Raw genomic sequence first — 17,912 nt, 5'->3', positions numbered from 1 at the left:
GCCCCCTTTGACACACACCCCCATCACAGAACCGTAGATCAGTTGCCTCGGGATGCACAAGAAAAGATTTATGATTATACATATCCCGAGTTAGAAACCAATCACATTTATTGTGTAGCCCTGCTAGAATTATTATGAAATATTTGAACATCAGATGATTGAACTTTTATCTACAATATCCAACCTTCAAATTAATAATGAAATTAATGTTTGGAGGTCATGAGGACACATGAAGTGATGGTAGAAATAGACTATTTAGGGAGATTCTTGAGAAGAAACTAAGAATTAAAATAGCTTGGTGCATATATACATAGGTGAGGAACAAACTAAGGTCATATAAAAGAGTACACAAGTACTATATTGTTGAGAATAAAGAGATAAGAAGTGTACTAGTGTCTCCCTAAGGAGCCTTTCAAACATAAAATAAAAAATAAAAAAATGGAAGAAAATAAATCCATAAGAAAGGACTGAAAAGAATCTCAACCTCACAATTCTTAGGTGAGATCATATTCAACTTCCAAATCTCAAAAAACAAAAAACCCAGACAAGAAATAGTAATTGAAACCTAAAGGAATTAGAAAGAATAAGAGAGTTGTCTCCTCACACTCAATCCAACTTGTATGTCATCTGCATTGATGCACTTGGTGGGGTAGAACTGTTTCAAGAGAACCAACTAATCAATATTTAATAGACCCTCCTGTTATGTTGGATGTCATGCATTCATGTTTGGGCTTGGGCTTCAAGATGTAAATTCAAAGGGGACCTTTTCCGAAGTGGAGTGGGCTCGGACTAAAACAGATTTTGATCTTATCTGTTGATGTAGGCATACTGCCGAACCACATAAATCATTGTGTCCTGTGTGCAGTTTTTGCAAAAATTATATGGTGTATGTGTATGTGTGGGAATGGGGAGACTCCACGTGCCCAGAGGATTAGTCAGGTCTTCTCGCAAGGATTTTCTTTGTTGATTGACCAAGTTAATTTTTCTCTTGAATTGTCTTTATTGTTGTTGGAGGGCCTAACTTGTAATTTTCTTCGGCTTTAACCTCCTATTAATGAAAATGGTGGAGCCCTTCATAGCCCTTGTTACTGATGAAACAAAGGCTAATGATTTTCTAACCCGATTTTCTTTCACTTGGTCTATACTTGACTAATGTGACAAGGGAAGAAAACCATAGATCATTTTTCCTTGTGTATCCTAAAGAAAACAATCTATGGCTTTGTGCCCTTGCCACGTTTGTTGAGTACAAACCGAGTGAAAAAAATGGAGTCAAGAAATCACGACTCTAGAAAAAAGAACCCTAGTAGTTTCTTATAAGAAACAAATAAATTATTGAATAATTTACCAAAATGGTACAATTTTTGAAATTAATTATCAAAATGGTAAACTGTAGCAATTAATTCCGAAAACGGTAATTTTACCATTTTCGGAATTAATATTTTTTACCAAAACAGTAAAAAAAGTAAAATGTAATTTTTTTATACTGAAAATACCCTTTTTTGTTTTACATATGTATTTACCATTTTAACCTTAGAAATAAATTAAAATCCAACTAAATCTTTCTTCTTTTTAATCTTCCAAACACTAAATAAAAATATGAAAGAAGAGAGGATTTTTTCATAATTTTAGTCAAAAAATAAAAAAGGGTATTTTCGATAAAAACAAATTTATATTTTATTGTTTTTACCGTTTTGATAAAAAATATTAATTTCGAAAATGGTAAATTATCATTTTCAGAATTAATTGCTATAGTTTACCATTTTGGTAAATAGTCGAAATGTGGTGCATGTTTTGATAAATTTGCGTAAATTATTACTTAGGAAAGCCATGTCTTGATTACAAGGCTCTTCTTTGGAAAAAAAAAAAAAAAACAACGAAATGTTGATGTGTTTGTGATGGTGGTAGGGTTTGGGGGGAGATATTAAAAAATAATGAGGGGGTCATTAATTATTTTGAATCTTAGATTATCAGAATGGGTATGCGGATGTTGTTTAATTTAGTGCATTTTCTTTTAATTCCAGTGGACAGTGGAAGTGAGTGGGTGTGACCATTATGGTTTTGACTTATGACCTTATTGAACCCTAACTAAAAGAAGAAGAAAAAATCTTTATCTGGGGCAAAGCCAAATAAATAATATTTCCTAAAACAAAATGTGAAAAGTCTAAGTTGCCCTCAAAATATTTAATATAATTCTATTTTATGAGGGAGTTTTGTAGAAATAGATGTCAAAGATAAACTTCTTGTGGGTATCAACTACCATTTGTGAAAGAAAAGTTATTCATCAAAACCCATCAAAGTAATATTGGGATTTAAAGTAAAATTAAAATCATTGCTCTTAAGTTAATGATACTGAGTCTTGAATCTTGACGATAGTTTTCAAACTCGTTGAGTTAGTCAAAATTTGACTGAGTTAATAATTCTCTGGGAGAATTAATGGTAAATATTATTATTTATTTTAAATAATAAAAATTATATTTTAAATATTTGTAAATTTAATATATTTTATTTGACTCATCCAAGTTGACTCGTGAGTCATCCTCGAATTGTACAATTATTTTTTGATACTCTCTTAATTCATGAATTTATTTGATTTTGTAATTCAATCCCATGCTAAGAAAAGTGAACCCCAAGGGGTTGGAATAGTGGCAAGCCGAGCCTTGATAAGCTCCTTAGGAAGGGTAGGTCAACTGCTCAAAACCCTACAAAGCAATGAATTCTTTGCGGCCACCCTTCAGGTCCAGTTGACCCTCGACTTAATCCATTGCACGTAGGACTTTTCAAGGGGGTGGTGTGTGAGAGCGTGGGATTAGTCTCACCTGAAGGGTGGGGATACCCATGATAAGCGGCGAAAACTGTTAAGAAAAGTGATCTTTGCCTAGCAAAAACAGGAAAAAATAAAATAAAATAAACTGTTGATATTCTAAATTTGAAAAAAAAAAAAAATATTTCACATGGTTTTACTATCTTTTGCATTGATTTTGATCGAAAAAATATTGCAATATCTTAAAGAAAATTGAAGGAACGTGCAAAACTTTACAGCAATTTTTCACGAGGGAAAATTTTACGATGATTTTTGATAATTTACCATTGTACCAAAAAGAGAGAGAGAGAGAGAGACAAGAACCCAAAGAGACAATAGTATTAATTGATATTGATACATACAAGAGAAATACACATGAATATTGATGGCATAGTTGGAGATAACATCAGAAAAAGACAATATTACCCTGACTGAAATGCTGACTTATTGTCTCCAAGCAGCTTCAAATTTAATGAAATTCATGGGCTTCCCTTGAACTCCAAAAACCCTTCACAAGAAAATCACAACTTTTGTTGGATTGAATTATGACATCCTTCTCTACCTAACTAAGCTCTTCTTCTCCTTTCATAGCTCTATCCATTCAAAATCTTCTCTTCTATACTTTCTTAGTAAAAATTACAACACATACTTCATCAGAGATACCAAGAAAAATCAAAGATAATTAAAAAAATCTAGCCAAATTTAGATGAAATTATGGCTAGATTTAGAGTTGTAAAGCTCATGAAGAAGATCTTCAATTGTGGAGAGGATTGGGTTCAATGGGTACGAGTCGCTTTTCAACCCCTTCTCTTCTATACTCTCTTAGTAAACATTGCAACATATATATATATACTTCATCAAAGATACCAAGAAATAACAAAAAATCTAGCCAAATTTAGATGATAATGACTAGATTTAGAGGTGTAAAACCTATGAAGAAGATCTTCAATTGTGGAGGGGATTGGGTCCAGAGGGCACGAGTCGTTTTTCGACGCCATATCTTGGATCAATTTCGTCGAGAGGAGATGGTGTTGGTGGTGGGTAATGGTGATTTCTTTGAAGATGAAGACATAAAGGAGATGAGTTTCGAGAGGAAAGACATTTGATAATATGGTGGTGGTGGTGGTGGTGGTGATGGGTTGAAGGGATTTGTTGAGGAAAAGCTTGAGAGAATTGGATATTTGATGTTAAAGAGAGGAGGAGAAGAACTACAAAGATGAGAATCCAAGAACCAAAGATGGTTTTAGAAGAGTGAGAGCTCTTCATGCCGTTAATGGTTTGAAAAGAGAAAGAAAGATTAGAGATGTTAAAGGAGGGAGGGAGAGAGAGAGAGAGAGATGATTTAAATTCAAGGCAAGGCAAGGCGAGACACCCATGAACAAGTACTAATTGTTTGAAAACAATATGACTTAGGTAGGCCATGAGTTAGAATACTGTGCTCTTGGGAGTTGTATTGAGATCCAACTTCTACCCTATTTGGTGTAACACGTGGTACAATTGCATGCCAACTGCCCTAAATGAATTTGCCTGACCCAATCTTCCCACCCGGGATCAAGATCTGATCCATTCTGATAACTTTAGGTTCGGATTGATGATTTGATTATGATAATGACCCGATTTGATAACCTAATGGATGGCTTTGGGATTTATATTTTGATTAATGCTGAAGTGACCTCGATGGGAGATACACATGAGACATCTTGACGTGGTAGCATGCACATATCCGTAGATGTGTTTTACTTGTATCTCGAAGAAAACACATCTATGGACAAACACTCCATCACGTCAAGATGTCCCCGTGTGTCCCCCGTTAGATCACTCCAGCACGACTCATTTTGATTAATGCTGGAGTGATCTCAATGGGGACACACTGAGGTCCAAGTGTCATCAAATTGGATTTGGATCTACTACTTTATATTCAATAGAACCTGACCCGAGAAAGGACTTGATCAGCTCAAGATCCAATTCAAATCTTAATGGGTTGCTCCCAGTCGATCATGATCCAAACAAACCCGATCCAATGAATTGGAACTGTTTAGGGTGATCTTTATGAACAATTTCATTATCGAGCATGAAAAAACTGAAGTCCAATGGTTACAAATCTTCAATCAGGATGATTCTTGGTATGGGTCAATGGACTTTGGAGATTGTGCCACGTGATATGCAAAGGAGATCAGGAGTACAGGACCCACATAAGGACAATTGGATGACCATTAACAGTTCTTGTGGGCCTTGTATAGTTTCTTGGATTTTCTTGATGAAACCTAAATGTGTGGTGAAATTTACATAAGGGAATTCTTCATTTGGGGGGTAGCTTGATAGGACATTTAGATAACTTTTTATTTCTTGATGGTCCCTCCTTATTAGTGAACTCACAGCTTTTTTATTTATTGTCGAATTCATCACTTTTTATATATTGTAGAAGTTGATACTTTTTTATTTAGTGTTGAGTTCACAATTTTACTGTAGAACTCACCACTTTTTGTTTATTGTCGTGTTCATCACTTTTTAAATAAAAAAGGCATTGGTAAAATCCACCCATTTTCAATTTTCGAGTTTTTCCCGACTAAAATATATGGAAAAATTGACTAAAAATTTGGGAGAATGACTTGTTTAGATGATTTCAACCCAAAAAAATCATTCTTGATTGATTTTCTTTCAAAAACTAAGAAAAAAGTGAAAGACCCTTAGTTTTTTATATTCATCTTTAAAATATTTGAAAAAATCTTTGAATATGACTTCTTCTTTTTAAAATCCTTTATGATGAAATGGAGTTTCTGAAATTCGATTGAAATGCCAAAATGCAATTTTTGTAGATGAAAACGATGAGTTCGAACTGTTTGGACATTCAATCGTGAGAAATGTGAGGAACTGTGAGTGAACGAAATATTTTATTTTAATTTATTGTTATAATTATTATTAATGTGAAGACTATATAGTTTATAATTTGATAATAAAATTGAAAAACAATAATAAAAGAGGGAGAGAGACTATTCTTCACATATTTGTAGTTTGCCAAGAACATGGCCTTCATATATTACATGTTAATTCAATCATGGCACACGGAAGATTGGGCCATCGATACAACTATTCAGATGGGAGAGCATATAACACTAAAGATTTGATTGATAAAAATAAAAATAAAGACTGATTTTTTTTTATAAAAAAATTCCTCTCTTCAAACTAAAGAGAAAATTATTTAATGGACCCTCATTTAGCCCCGACCTTTTGGGGCGGTATCTTAATAGTCTAATTAGTAATTATTACGATGACCACCGGAGACAATATTCCACTTTCTTTCGCTTTCTTTCTTCTGATGTTTGAGAGAGTAACAAACACTTGACTACAATAATAAATGATTATCTTTGAGACTAAGTTTGACACAAAAGATAATATTGAACGATTTAAAATCAGATTTAAAATCAGATTAGTGAGTTAGGGTTTCACTCAGAAGGAAAGCATTGATTATAACATGCATTATATATGACCTTAATAATAATAAGCAGCCAAGGTCCATTATGTGCATCACCGGATGGTTTATTAGGAGACTGAAACAAGACATTAGGGGACTGTTTTAGGCTTATTTCGATTTTCCATACAATGTTCAGTTTCTATCGCCATTGTCTCATGTCGACTAGTACTTCCTCGGTCGAACCATCTTGGTCTTTCAAGTGACCAATATATATATGTGTGTTTTTCAATGTAAATTAGAAATTCAGAAGAGAACCCAAAATACTTTTACAACAAATCATGTTGTGAAGCTAACAGATTCGAAAACTCTTAGCTTTGTATAGTTTTGTTTGTTTAAGTGATCCTTAGGTGCTTTACTGCAAAAGACATTTGAATATAATCGTAGTCTATAACAATAAATTAAAAGGAATAGAGATCAAACTAGATGAAGAAATAAATTAACATAAGGTATCCAACAATTCATCACGAGAAAAACTATCTTTGGACGATACAGAACCTGCAAGAGACGCTTAGTCTATAAACAGAACGTGTGAAGCAAATGTAGCCCATATGGGACAATGGTTGCACGCACACACACGTATGCATATGTGGCTGGCTGACACGACGATTGTGGTGGGGAAAGCTAATGGGAAATTAGTTCACCTATGAAATTCTATAGGTAATACCAACAAAGCAAAGCTTCAATTACTTGGAAGGAAGGATAAGGGAAGGAGTTTCAAGAAGACGATAGGAGTGTTGAGCCTTGTTTGGGTGCACAAGATGCATGATTTCCTTGTGAGGTGTTGTCTTGTCGAATTTTCCTAGATAATTTTGAAACGAAGCGTAAGCAAAATACAAGGAAACAAGAGAGAAGTGTAGTACAGATTCGACACTGTCAAGGACTGACCTTCAACGGGGAAGAACGAGTACTAGTAGCCATATGAGGTGAGAGTCCAACCTTAATGTAACATTGGAGAACATTGACAAAGGTCTTCTAATGAACTCAAAGCATAAGCTGTGGAACAATATAACTACTGCAGATGGTCAAGATGGGCTCAAACATGCTTGAATTATGTACAATACTCTCTTTGTTTGGTTGGTTCTCAATGCAAGCCAAACAAAAGTGGAAATTTGTGTTCAAAAGGAAGTTCAAACAACACAACTCTCTTCCTACTCCTAGTAAGACCACGACCCAATCTGTTACAGTAGATCAGTAAGTCAAAACCATCAGGACCCAAACAAAAGAACTTGTCAAAAAAGTCAAAATTCACTTGATATCTCCAAAGGAAATTTAAAGTTACAACTCTCTCTAGACAACAAATGAAGCCATTTAAGTTGAATCTCTCTCTCCCCAATTGGAGGGAAAGAGACTACAATATAAACTCATTTAAGCCAAATCACCTAATACATAAGATGGTCAAACTCATAACTCTAAAATGAAGTCATCCTCACAGTCTTCTTTCTCTTCAAATCATCTTGTCTAGGTTCCATCTTCACAGGCTCTGGAGCAGAGAATACAAAATTACCATTTTGACCCTGAAAATGCTCACCAATTCCATAATTGACATGAGTCTTGATATTTTTTCTAGGGTTTCTCCCACCATCACTGAGCTGAGGAGGTGGTCCTCTCTTTTCCTCATGTGCTTCTTCCTCATCATCCTCAGAGCCCCTAGAAAATCCCCCAATTTCTTCAACTTCTCTGCATAAATGCTCCACAAGTTCTCTTTGATCCTCACTTGAAACTCGCGGATCATCAATGCCGATGACCCTATTTGAAAATGGCTCATGGGTGCTTACAAAAACCCTAGAAATATTCCCATTCTCTGCAAATCTCACATTTTTCTTTGCTTTAGGGTGAAGAAACTGCCTTTTCACCAAGATCCCATTTTTAGCTTGGGAAATCTCATTCTTCCCATAATTGAGATTTATAGGGATCTCTTCATCATCTTCATCAATGTGGTGGAATCCTTCAAGCTCCACATGTGATTGCTCATCATCCTCAGAAACCCTAACATAACCCTGAATTTCTTGAACTTGATCACTCAATTTCTCCCTCAGATTCTTTGTTGCTTTAGAATAATTATCGCGCCTTCTCACAGAAACCTCATCAACAAACTCCAAGAACCGAACCAATTCTCTACTAATCGACCTTTTTCCATCGCGTATCATCGAATCACTCCCCTGCAAACAAAACCCACATCAGATCTTCAAAACCCAGATCGAAAATGCCAAAACTGGATAAACCCACGAAGAATTCATCTCGATTTTACCTGAATAGAGTCGAGCTTGAGAAGCAAATCCATAGCTTTCTGCGAAAGAGCTTCGCAATTGATATGGGTATTTTCTGAAAGAGAGGATTTAAGACCATTGAGACAGGATTTGATAAAGGCGAGATCTTTGAGGTGTCGAAGAGTACGCGATCTGCGAACGAGGAGGGTACGGAAGTGGGTTTGGATGGTTCGAGCAGCTATGTCCCTTAGAGACAAAGGAGGAGGGGGAGGAGGAGAAGGAGAAGGTTTGGAAGTAGAGAGATGAAGAAAAGAGGATTCAAGGGTGTTAATGCGATTGTGGAGAGAAATGATGAGAGATTGGGTTTGTTGACGTTGGTTGTAGAGTTGTTGTTGTTGTTGATGTTGATGTTTTTGTTGTTGTTGGGGTTTGAGATGTTGAGGGTAGAGATGGGTTTGTGAGGGTTGAAGGAGATGGTTGGCAATGGCTTGCAGAAGAAGGGAGTCTGTGATTTGGGGTTGAGAGTGAGAGAGTGGAGAGGGATGGGAAGAAGTACAGCTGCAACAGCAGCAATAGTTAGTGGGTTGGTGGTTCTGGTAGTGGTGTTGGTGGTGGTGATGAGACCCCATTAGATAGAGAGGAGCAGAGTAATGGAAGAAAATGGATGAATGGAAAAGAGGGGTTAGGGCAAGCAGGGGTAACACTATGGGTATATTTTAATGGCTTCTTTTTTTTTTTTCTTTTCATCAGACAAAGTAGCCCATGTATTGTTGTAACAATTTTTTTTTAGAGATATTTCTTTATAATCTACTTTATGAATTATATTGAAATATTTTAATTTATGTAAGATTTGATGTAAAAATAAAAGGGGTAAATTTTCAAATAATTACTGAAATTTTTGATATTTCCAAAATATTGTTAATATTGACAAAATATTATCAAATTATCAAATATTACTTGAAGATTTTGTCAACATTAATTTGAAAAATATCGAAAACTTTTAAAATTATTTTGAGAATTTATTCAAAATAAAATTAATAATTTTATAGATAAAAATTTATTATTTATTTTATAACCTAAACAAATAGGGAGTATAAAATCTTACCTATCATTGCGTAAAATGCAAAGGATGAGGGTTTGATAGAACAAAATGGAGAAGTCGATTTGACCCTCTTAACTAGTAAATAATGAAAAAAAGATAAAAGTTCTTTTGCTCAATCTCCTTTGGTGAAAGGAGGGAGGAGTTTGCAAATCAAAAAAAATTCAATTTAAAAATTAATCTTTTTTAAGGAGAATGGTACATTGGCCATTTCACACAAGTTACGATAGCATTGCACTTATTTTGAATATTTAAAAATAAAGGGGTCCAATGGATCGATTGGTTATACATCAATCTTAAAAAATCCTTTTTATTTTTTTATAACCTTGATTTTAACCTATTGCTTGCACTCCAATACCTAATCTTTTAGGTTTAACCTTTATTTTAACTAATAGCTTTTGTATTCTAGACTCATGCTCTACTTTACTTGTGAAAGATTAGGTTTAACCTTTATTTTAACTAATAGCTTTTGTATTCTAGACTCATGCTCTACTTTACTTGTGTTTTACGATTGATTTTGATCGTGATCTCTTTGGCTCCAACTTCCATTTTTTTAATTTAGTTTAAAATTAATGTGAACTTGTGTATTTTAGGGGAATGTAACTTTGTAAACATGAGTCCGAAATGACAAAATATTTATTGCTAAAATGACTGAATCAACAATAATTTATGTGGGTACAGTTGATAGTTGAGGAAGAACAAAAACAAAAACAAAAAATTATTAAAAAATACAGAGTGAAACATTTTTTCTTAAATTATTTTTAGAGTGTAATCATCCAAATGCAGTGCAAAGGGGAATTTTTAAGTGATGGAGTGTAATTGATTATGATTTCTCTGCAACTAATCAGTCCCTTACATTAAACTCGTGCAATTATTAGGTAAAAATTCCTTAACATTAAAGATTTTAATAATCATTTAATGCATGAAAAAGAGCAATCTGTTATAATGTCATAAGAAGTAAAACAATCTTCATATTGTTCTTACATATGTACACAGAGGGTACAAAAAACCATAAGATATCATGAAAGGTGTTTGATTCAATCAAAAAAAAAAACCAAAGAAAAAAATCCAAATTCTTTAATCTCATAGAGGAGGAAAAGAAATGGTGAAAGAGAATATAAGGAGAATGAAAACAAGGTCATGTTGAAAAACCATATAGTAGACAAGACAACCCCCCCTAGGCCTTCTTCTACTTCCCAAGCAGACGACGCCCACGCTGATTGGCACCTTTCACTCTGTTGTTGAGCTCCTCCACATCGTCGTGAAGATGATCCAGAGATTTATTTTGCCTGCATTGATAAGAACGATAACATAATTAGAACAATACTCGGAATAACGAAAACAATGGAACTTAATAACAGATTCGAGAGCTCTATTCATTTTAGAAAGATCTTGCCAAATTGTTGCTCTAAAAGACTCCAATCATTGTTCTCAAATGAAACGAGAATCTCATTGACTTAACAAGAAAAGGGAAATTTTGAGAGTCCATGCAATTTATCTGATGGTTAAGATCATCCAATTGAAGCAATGTTTGGTTATAGCAAATCCATCAATGGGTCCAGCAATCAAAAGATCGAAATGTAATATCATAACTGAACTATTGCCTCAGTAAAAGAATGAAAGAAAAGGTCCTTTAATAAAATTTAGAGATCTTCTATTGGCACCCCAGCTTTTACTAATTACACCCCAATTTCTTAAATTATTTAGCACATCCAATTAAAGATTAAAACACACTGTACAGACATCATAAAGATTGGGCTCAAGTTATTAATCAACATTATAACACTCATTCAAACAATTTCAGTAGTTGTTTACAATTAGGATTAGGCTCATATAAAATCATAAACCTACAAAATAGAAATCTAACAATGACAGAGAGAGACAATTGGCATCCCAACTTTTACTTACTCTCAACCATTCACTTTTTTTTTTTAAGTGGGGTGTAATAAGTAAAAGTAGGGGTGCCGATAGCAGCTCTCTATCTTGGTATGGGCATGCAATTCAGGATGGATATAGAAATCTTGACAAGAGTTTGGTTTATTTCTACAAAATAAGGTACTTTTGTCATTTTCTCTCTTAAAAGTAATGGAGGAAAACAAGGATCGTGTACTAAGATATATAGATGCAAACGACATAAAGAGTTCATATTCAAAGACTACAATTACTGACCTTTCAATCTCAGATCCCATATCAATGGCCATACCCTTCAGCTCACCCAAAATGTTACTTAAATCATTAAGTGAATCGTCTTGCTTTGTCTTTTCCACCTGTTTTAGAAGAATCCCAGATAAATACACGTTATGAATTCAAATGTGTACACATACATATATCCTCAATCCGTAATAACTAGTACGTACCTCAACTTGCTCTAGTGCAGTAGTGGGTTCAGAAGGAGATTGTCGAGGGGTTGAACGACCCCTGGGAGCTGGTGTCAAACCCAACTTATCCCTTTGCTCCAAATGATTGCTCCTTCTTATGAATGAATCATCTACAAACCAACCCAACAAAGCAAAGAAATTAATAAAGTAGGCCAGGACCAATGACCACTCACAAGGTAATTTTGAATCATTACCTCTTGTCATAAGGGGCCCCTTAATTGGACGACCCTTCTTTGGCTTCCACGTTTTTGAAAACATTCCCCCAAGACTTCCCAGAAGCTTCTCACCCTGATAACAAGACCAAAATGATGAGGGAAGGTTTCTCTTTTAAAATTAAAAGTCCGCTTAAGAAAATAAAATTATAGCATAAGAGCACAGAAAATGAACTTCTTGGCAAACATATGAGTGCTTTTCTAAACCCATCCAAAAAGTTTAAATAAGTGTTTTAATAATATTTACAATTATCACAATCATGAATGCTTTGTTGGGTTAATTCTTAACTTAGGAGATCTCCAAGGTCTGACTTCTGACTCATCAAGCAATGGCTCCCAATATGGCATGACTTACCTAAACTTTGGACAATGGACTTGGAGACTCAACTAAAAGAGGGTGTCATTAAATAAACTGGCCAAGGACTATTTGTGGTTCAATGATGATTCAGCTGCTATGTCTATTTAGTAGGGGTGCAACTTGGTTTGGTTTGGGGCTAAATCGGGACCAAACCGACATAGGTCGGTTCCACCAAATAAGAATCAGAACTGAACTGAATTACCCATAAAACTGAGGTTGGTTTGGTTCCGTTCTATGGGCTATTGCCAATATCCTGTAAACCTGCTTGGAAGAAACATATTTTTAATATAAAGTAAATGATAAACATGAAATTTTATATAATAAGTGATTAATCTATCCATAAAAAGTCATTAATCTATGTCCTAACCCCTAAAAAGTAGGAAGTCATTACAGGTTCGGTTCTCGGTTTGGTTTGGTTCTATACAAGCCTTGAACCGAGAACCGGACAGAATTCATTGGTTCTCCATTTTTCTTGACCCAGAACCCAACCACAAGTTATTCCAAATCGAACCAAATCAGCCCAAGGCTATCGGTTTGAACCAGACCAAGTTGCAGCCCTACTATTTGGGGATCCAAGTCCCTTCACTATGTTTTTCTATTTCTTGAATAAGAAGTGTTTCATTTATGGGAGATTCTTTTTTTTTTTTTTTTTTATCGGTAAAAGCATTTTGTATTAATAGTGGTCAAGGTGACCATCAAAATACAACAGGTAAAAGTTTCAAATTGAATCCATCCATATGCCTTGCTTTGAGGTGGGTAACCCCAGACGTCTTATGTCACATGCTTGGGATCATCACCAAGAGAGCAAAGAACCAGCTTCCCCAACACAGCAAACATGTAAATCTTCACATATGGAGCTCTAATGCTTTGAATCAAGAATTTTCATGTTGCCCAAGTTATTAAGAATACAATAAACTAAGACAACATCTGAAGACCTAAACCAATATCCAACTTCCTAATTGATGAGAACCAGCTCATGCTTTTTCCAATGCAACGAGGTCTGAATAGAGCATTAGTTCTCAAATATATATATATAGGGTCCCCTTCAGCAAACAACATTAAGGAGACAACATTGGGAGGATAATCTCTATGGTGAGGAGATTATCCTTACAAAAAATCAGCCCAATCTGAAACTTCTATCAAAAGTGGTTTAGAATTGTGGACCGTTAATTTGTAAATCACTTTTGATGGGGTTAGAAGTTTTAGATTGGGCTGATTTTTTGTGAGGATGATCTCACCCTCACCAAAAATCAGCCCAATCTGAAACTTTTAAGCCACATTGGAAAATTGTCTCCGAATCTCTATGATGTATATATTAGAGAGATTCTATCGCCAAGTCAATTTTTACTTAGAGCATCCCAAGAGATGTGTTAATGCTGCACTTGTTTATTATGAAAAGGGGTGCCTTAAGTAAAAATCGGTGTAGCAGAAGAAGCTCCCATATATTATCATCTTAACTTTTACCCTTTTGACCCTATGTTTACTCTGTCAGTTTTGTCGATTAAAAGATAAAACATGGCAATAGAAAGGAAGAAGAGCCATACCCGACTAAGATCAAGGTCAATATCGGTAGCGGTCATGTGAGTCCTTGTGATTTGCTCACCCTGCTGATGCAAGGTGACCAAAGTATTACTAGCGTCCTGTCTGATGTCCTCGGCAATCTTTAGACAAGAGTTGACCGACTTTGTAGTCTCCTCGGCTTTGTGCACAGCGTAGCCCTCCAGTTCCTGCACTGACTGGTTCTCTAATCCTCCTGAATCACGGAAGTCATTCTTGTATTTGTTTCTTGCAGCTGAAGCGGCCGAGTATGAAGAAGGGGCACTTCTTCCATCATCATTATCATCATCAAAAGGGTTGGAATTTAAATTGGGCGTAAGAAGGTCAGGTTCAGACGAGGTTCGTCTTGAGGGCTTAAGGGTCGATTTAGTATGAGACTCATTGCCAAAATCAAAAGGTTTAGAAGTAGGAGAAACATCAACCGAGTTTTGCTTGGCAACCTTAGTCGCAGGTGATTTTCTAAATCCAAACATTTTGGGAGGTAACAAAGATTGAAAGAATCAATTAGGAAATAGGAATGGTTGGTGGTGAAAGAAACCCAAAAGAGGGAAAAGATGGAATATATGTCTAGAGATTCAGTAGTGTTACCTGGAAACACTAAACAAGAATAAAATGAGAGATGATGTTGATAATGAAAAACACCAATAAATTAAAAGGTATATTAATGAGATCTTCAAAACTAGAACCAAAATATAAGGGACTGTTAAATCGGAAACAATAAGGGACTGTTTGGATTGCTGTATTATGCACCGAATAGGTGTTGAGTTTGTCGAAAAGAAAACAACCATCCAAATATGCCCTATCATTAAGGATATGTAAGATCAAGAACAAGACGATCAATTGCAGAAACCAACAACAACAAGACAAAGCAATGAGAATCAGGACCCATAAAAAGGTTAAAAAAAGAGAGCAGTAATTCAAGAACAGATTCAAAATGTTTTTTGTTTTGTTTTATTTTTTTGTTTTTTTTTGTTTTGTTTTTTTTTTAAATTTTGAAAAGGAGGTTTACTAGGAAGAACAAAAAGCTAATCCAAAAAGGCTTTTCTTCCAAAAAAACGAAAAGGGGTTTTGGAATTTGGATTGGATAATTTAAAATCAATCCAATAGATATCAGACCCTTCAGAGAAATCTAGAAATATAAGAGATACAAGCAACAGTGAAACAACAAAGATACCAAATTTACATAACCCAAAATGAAGAAAAGGGATCACCTTCAAAACCCAGAAATCAAAAGGCAGAGATCCAATAAAATGTCACGAAAGTACCTAAAATACCCCAAAATTAAAGATATAAAAAACAAGAATAATAACAGAAGAGATTGAAAACTCATGAAACAAAAGTGGTTTTTGTTTTTGGATAATCTTAAACAATGAACCTCCAAAACCCAGAAATCAAAAAGGCAGAAATCCAATTAAATATCACAAAAGTAACTAAAATTCCCAAAATAGAGGATATCAAGAACAAGAACGATAACAGAAGAGATCAAAAACTTATTAAACAAAAGTGGGCTTTGTTTTGGATAATCTAAAACATCACCCCTTCGAAACCCAGAAATCAAAAAGGCAGAAATCCAATAAACATCTCAAAAGTAACTAAAATTCTCAAAATAGAGGATATCAAGAACAAGAACAATAACAGAACAGATCAAAAACTTATCAAACAAAAGTGGGCTTTGTTTTGGATAATCCAAAACATCAAACCTTCAAAACCCAGAAGTAAAAATAAGCAGAAATCCAATAAAATATCACAAAAGTACCTAAAATTCAAAAAATAGACGATATCAAGAAAAATAACAGACCATATCAAACACTTATGAAACAAAAAGTGGGTTTTTGTCTAGATAATCTAAAACATCAAATTATGTACAAAGCATCAAAAGAAATATTAATAAATAACTAAATAAACAGAATTAGAGCGAAAGAACAAAAGGGTAACCGAGATTCTTACAGGAGAGAGTCTTTGAGGAACCAAAGAACAAGAGGAGCAGCTAAGGTTATCGTCAAAGACAGAGAGAGAGAAGCATATAAGGTCTCTTGGTTCTTCTCCTTAGAAATGGAAGAGCAGACGCGCAAATGTCTACAAAACTACGTCCAAGTCTACGGTTGAAAACTTGTCAGAGAAAGACAGAGAGTTATTTTTATTATATTTTCTTCTCTTTGAACATATCAAACAGATGGAAGGAGACGCGTAGATATATATTTCTATTTCTAGGAAGGAAGGCATGAAATGGAGCGGGTCAAATACGACCCAAACCGTACTCATTCGGGTTAGTAATCGGATCAGGAGTGTTGAATTCAATTGGTGTAACTGTAACATATCTGGATTCTGAGTTGGATATGGATCTTAGTTTATCTTGGATGGGATGGGTCAGTCTGCTTAAGATTATATATGAATGGGTCTGGATCGAATTGACCCAATTTTATTCACAAGTTGATAGAACCTCATGACCGATGGGGCCGACAATGAAAGTGACTTCGATTGAAAATTTCAACCCATTTAATCTATGTTTGTTTACAACGAATTTCGTCAATTATCAAAGAAAATGTTGTTTTTCCATGTTCTTGATTCTTTAAAATTTGTTTGAAAAATCAAAACAAAGTCGCCCGAACCATCCTACATAATGGGATAATGGGCAACGCGACTAAGGTCAGTTTTTTAGGGGTGTTGTTGGATACTTATTTCATTTTACTTTTCAATATAAGTGAAAATGATTTTCCGAGTTTTGAGTTCTAATTATGGACATATCGGTACTTAAACTTTAATGAAATCAAAATTGTTATATATAATGGAATTGAAATTTTCAATTTGATTACATTCAATTTGTTTAAGAAAGGAAACCCTAATTTCTTTGAAGAACTCTTCTCCATAATTAGGATCCAAATATGAGAGAGAGAGAGAGAGAGAGAGAAGGGTGATAATAAAAATTTAGGGATCACATGATAAAGAGTTGCAACATTTTAACTTGAAAATTTTCACTCGATCTGTACTTGGTCAACAGATAAGTGCATAAAATCATAGATCTTTTTCTTTGAAATACAAAAGGAAAAAGATAATCCCAAAGAAAAAGATTTGTGGTTCTATGCACTTATCATGTCGATCGAGCACAGATCGAGTGAAAATTTTCGAGTCAAAATATCATTAGTCTATAGCAAATTTTCAAGTTAGAATATCATTATTTGAAGGAAAATGCTGGAATAACACAAACAGAGACACAAGGGTGACACAAATGATGTGGTGACACGCACATAATCGTAAATGTTTTTTACTCATATCTCGCAGAAAAACATTTACAATAAAGAGCATTTACGATAATGTGCACAACATCACGTCATTGTGTCAATCCTATCTCTCCCTTTGTATCACGCCAATATGACTCTTTTTTGATATAAGTAACATGCATTTATGAACATGTGCATGCCACCATGTCAATGTGTCCCTCACTGAGGTCAGTCCACTACAACTCTTTTCTATTACTAGGATCCAAATAAGAGAGAGAGAGAGAGTGAGGGTATGGTGTGATAATAAAAATTTTGGGACCATATAATAAAGGTTATAAGAAAAAGTTGGTGAGACTATAAAAGTTTCCTTTCTAATAAATGGGATTTCTCTTGACGTGTGCAATAAATACATTTTGGAAGTTGGAATCTAAGGGTATTTTGGTAAAAAGACATTAAGGGTATTTTCGATATAAAATCTCAAAGTGGATTTATTGCTTAACAAGACCTCTAATAAATTCACGCAAACATACGTGAGCCTGAATATTTATTCCTTGGTAGTTGTTTTGACTTGGTCTAACAAAGTAGAAGACCCTTTCAAAGGCAATTTCTAT

The 17,912-nt window shown here is 34.6% G+C and overlaps 2 protein-coding genes across 2 annotated transcripts; both read right to left on the bottom strand.

Moving 5' to 3' along the window:
- Positions 1 to 7,498: 7,498 nt before the first annotated feature.
- Positions 7,499 to 9,241, bottom strand: LOC147394691 (calmodulin-binding protein-like protein). Its single transcript, XM_086454534.1, has 2 exons — positions 8,521 to 9,241; positions 7,499 to 8,431 (listed from the first exon to the last, which is right to left on the bottom strand). Exons 1-2 carry the CDS (start codon positions 9,106 to 9,108, stop codon positions 7,682 to 7,684), a joined length of 1,338 nt encoding a protein of 445 aa, XP_086310660.1. The 5' UTR covers positions 9,109 to 9,241; the 3' UTR covers positions 7,499 to 7,681.
- Positions 9,242 to 10,492: 1,251 nt separating this feature from the next.
- SNAP33 (soluble N-ethylmaleimide-sensitive factor adaptor protein 33) lies at positions 10,493 to 16,253 on the bottom strand. The gene is made up of 6 exons (XM_086453125.1): positions 16,031 to 16,253; positions 14,071 to 14,680; positions 12,151 to 12,244; positions 11,936 to 12,066; positions 11,748 to 11,845; positions 10,493 to 10,867 (listed from the first exon to the last, which is right to left on the bottom strand). The coding sequence occupies exons 2-6, from the start codon at positions 14,554 to 14,556 to the stop codon at positions 10,768 to 10,770; spliced, it is 909 nt and encodes a 302-aa protein (XP_086309251.1). The 5' UTR covers positions 14,557 to 14,680; positions 16,031 to 16,253; the 3' UTR covers positions 10,493 to 10,767.
- Positions 16,254 to 17,912: the final 1,659 nt, after the last annotated feature.

The sequence above is a fragment of the Akebia trifoliata genome, chromosome 9, assembly GCF_017979445.1.
Source record: "Akebia trifoliata isolate Shusen 1 chromosome 9, ASM1797944v1, whole genome shotgun sequence".
NCBI classification, from domain to species: domain Eukaryota; kingdom Viridiplantae; phylum Streptophyta; class Magnoliopsida; order Ranunculales; family Lardizabalaceae; genus Akebia; species Akebia trifoliata.
The sequence above is the reverse complement of the archived record's forward strand: the minus strand, read 5'-3'. Positions and strand labels throughout refer to the sequence as shown.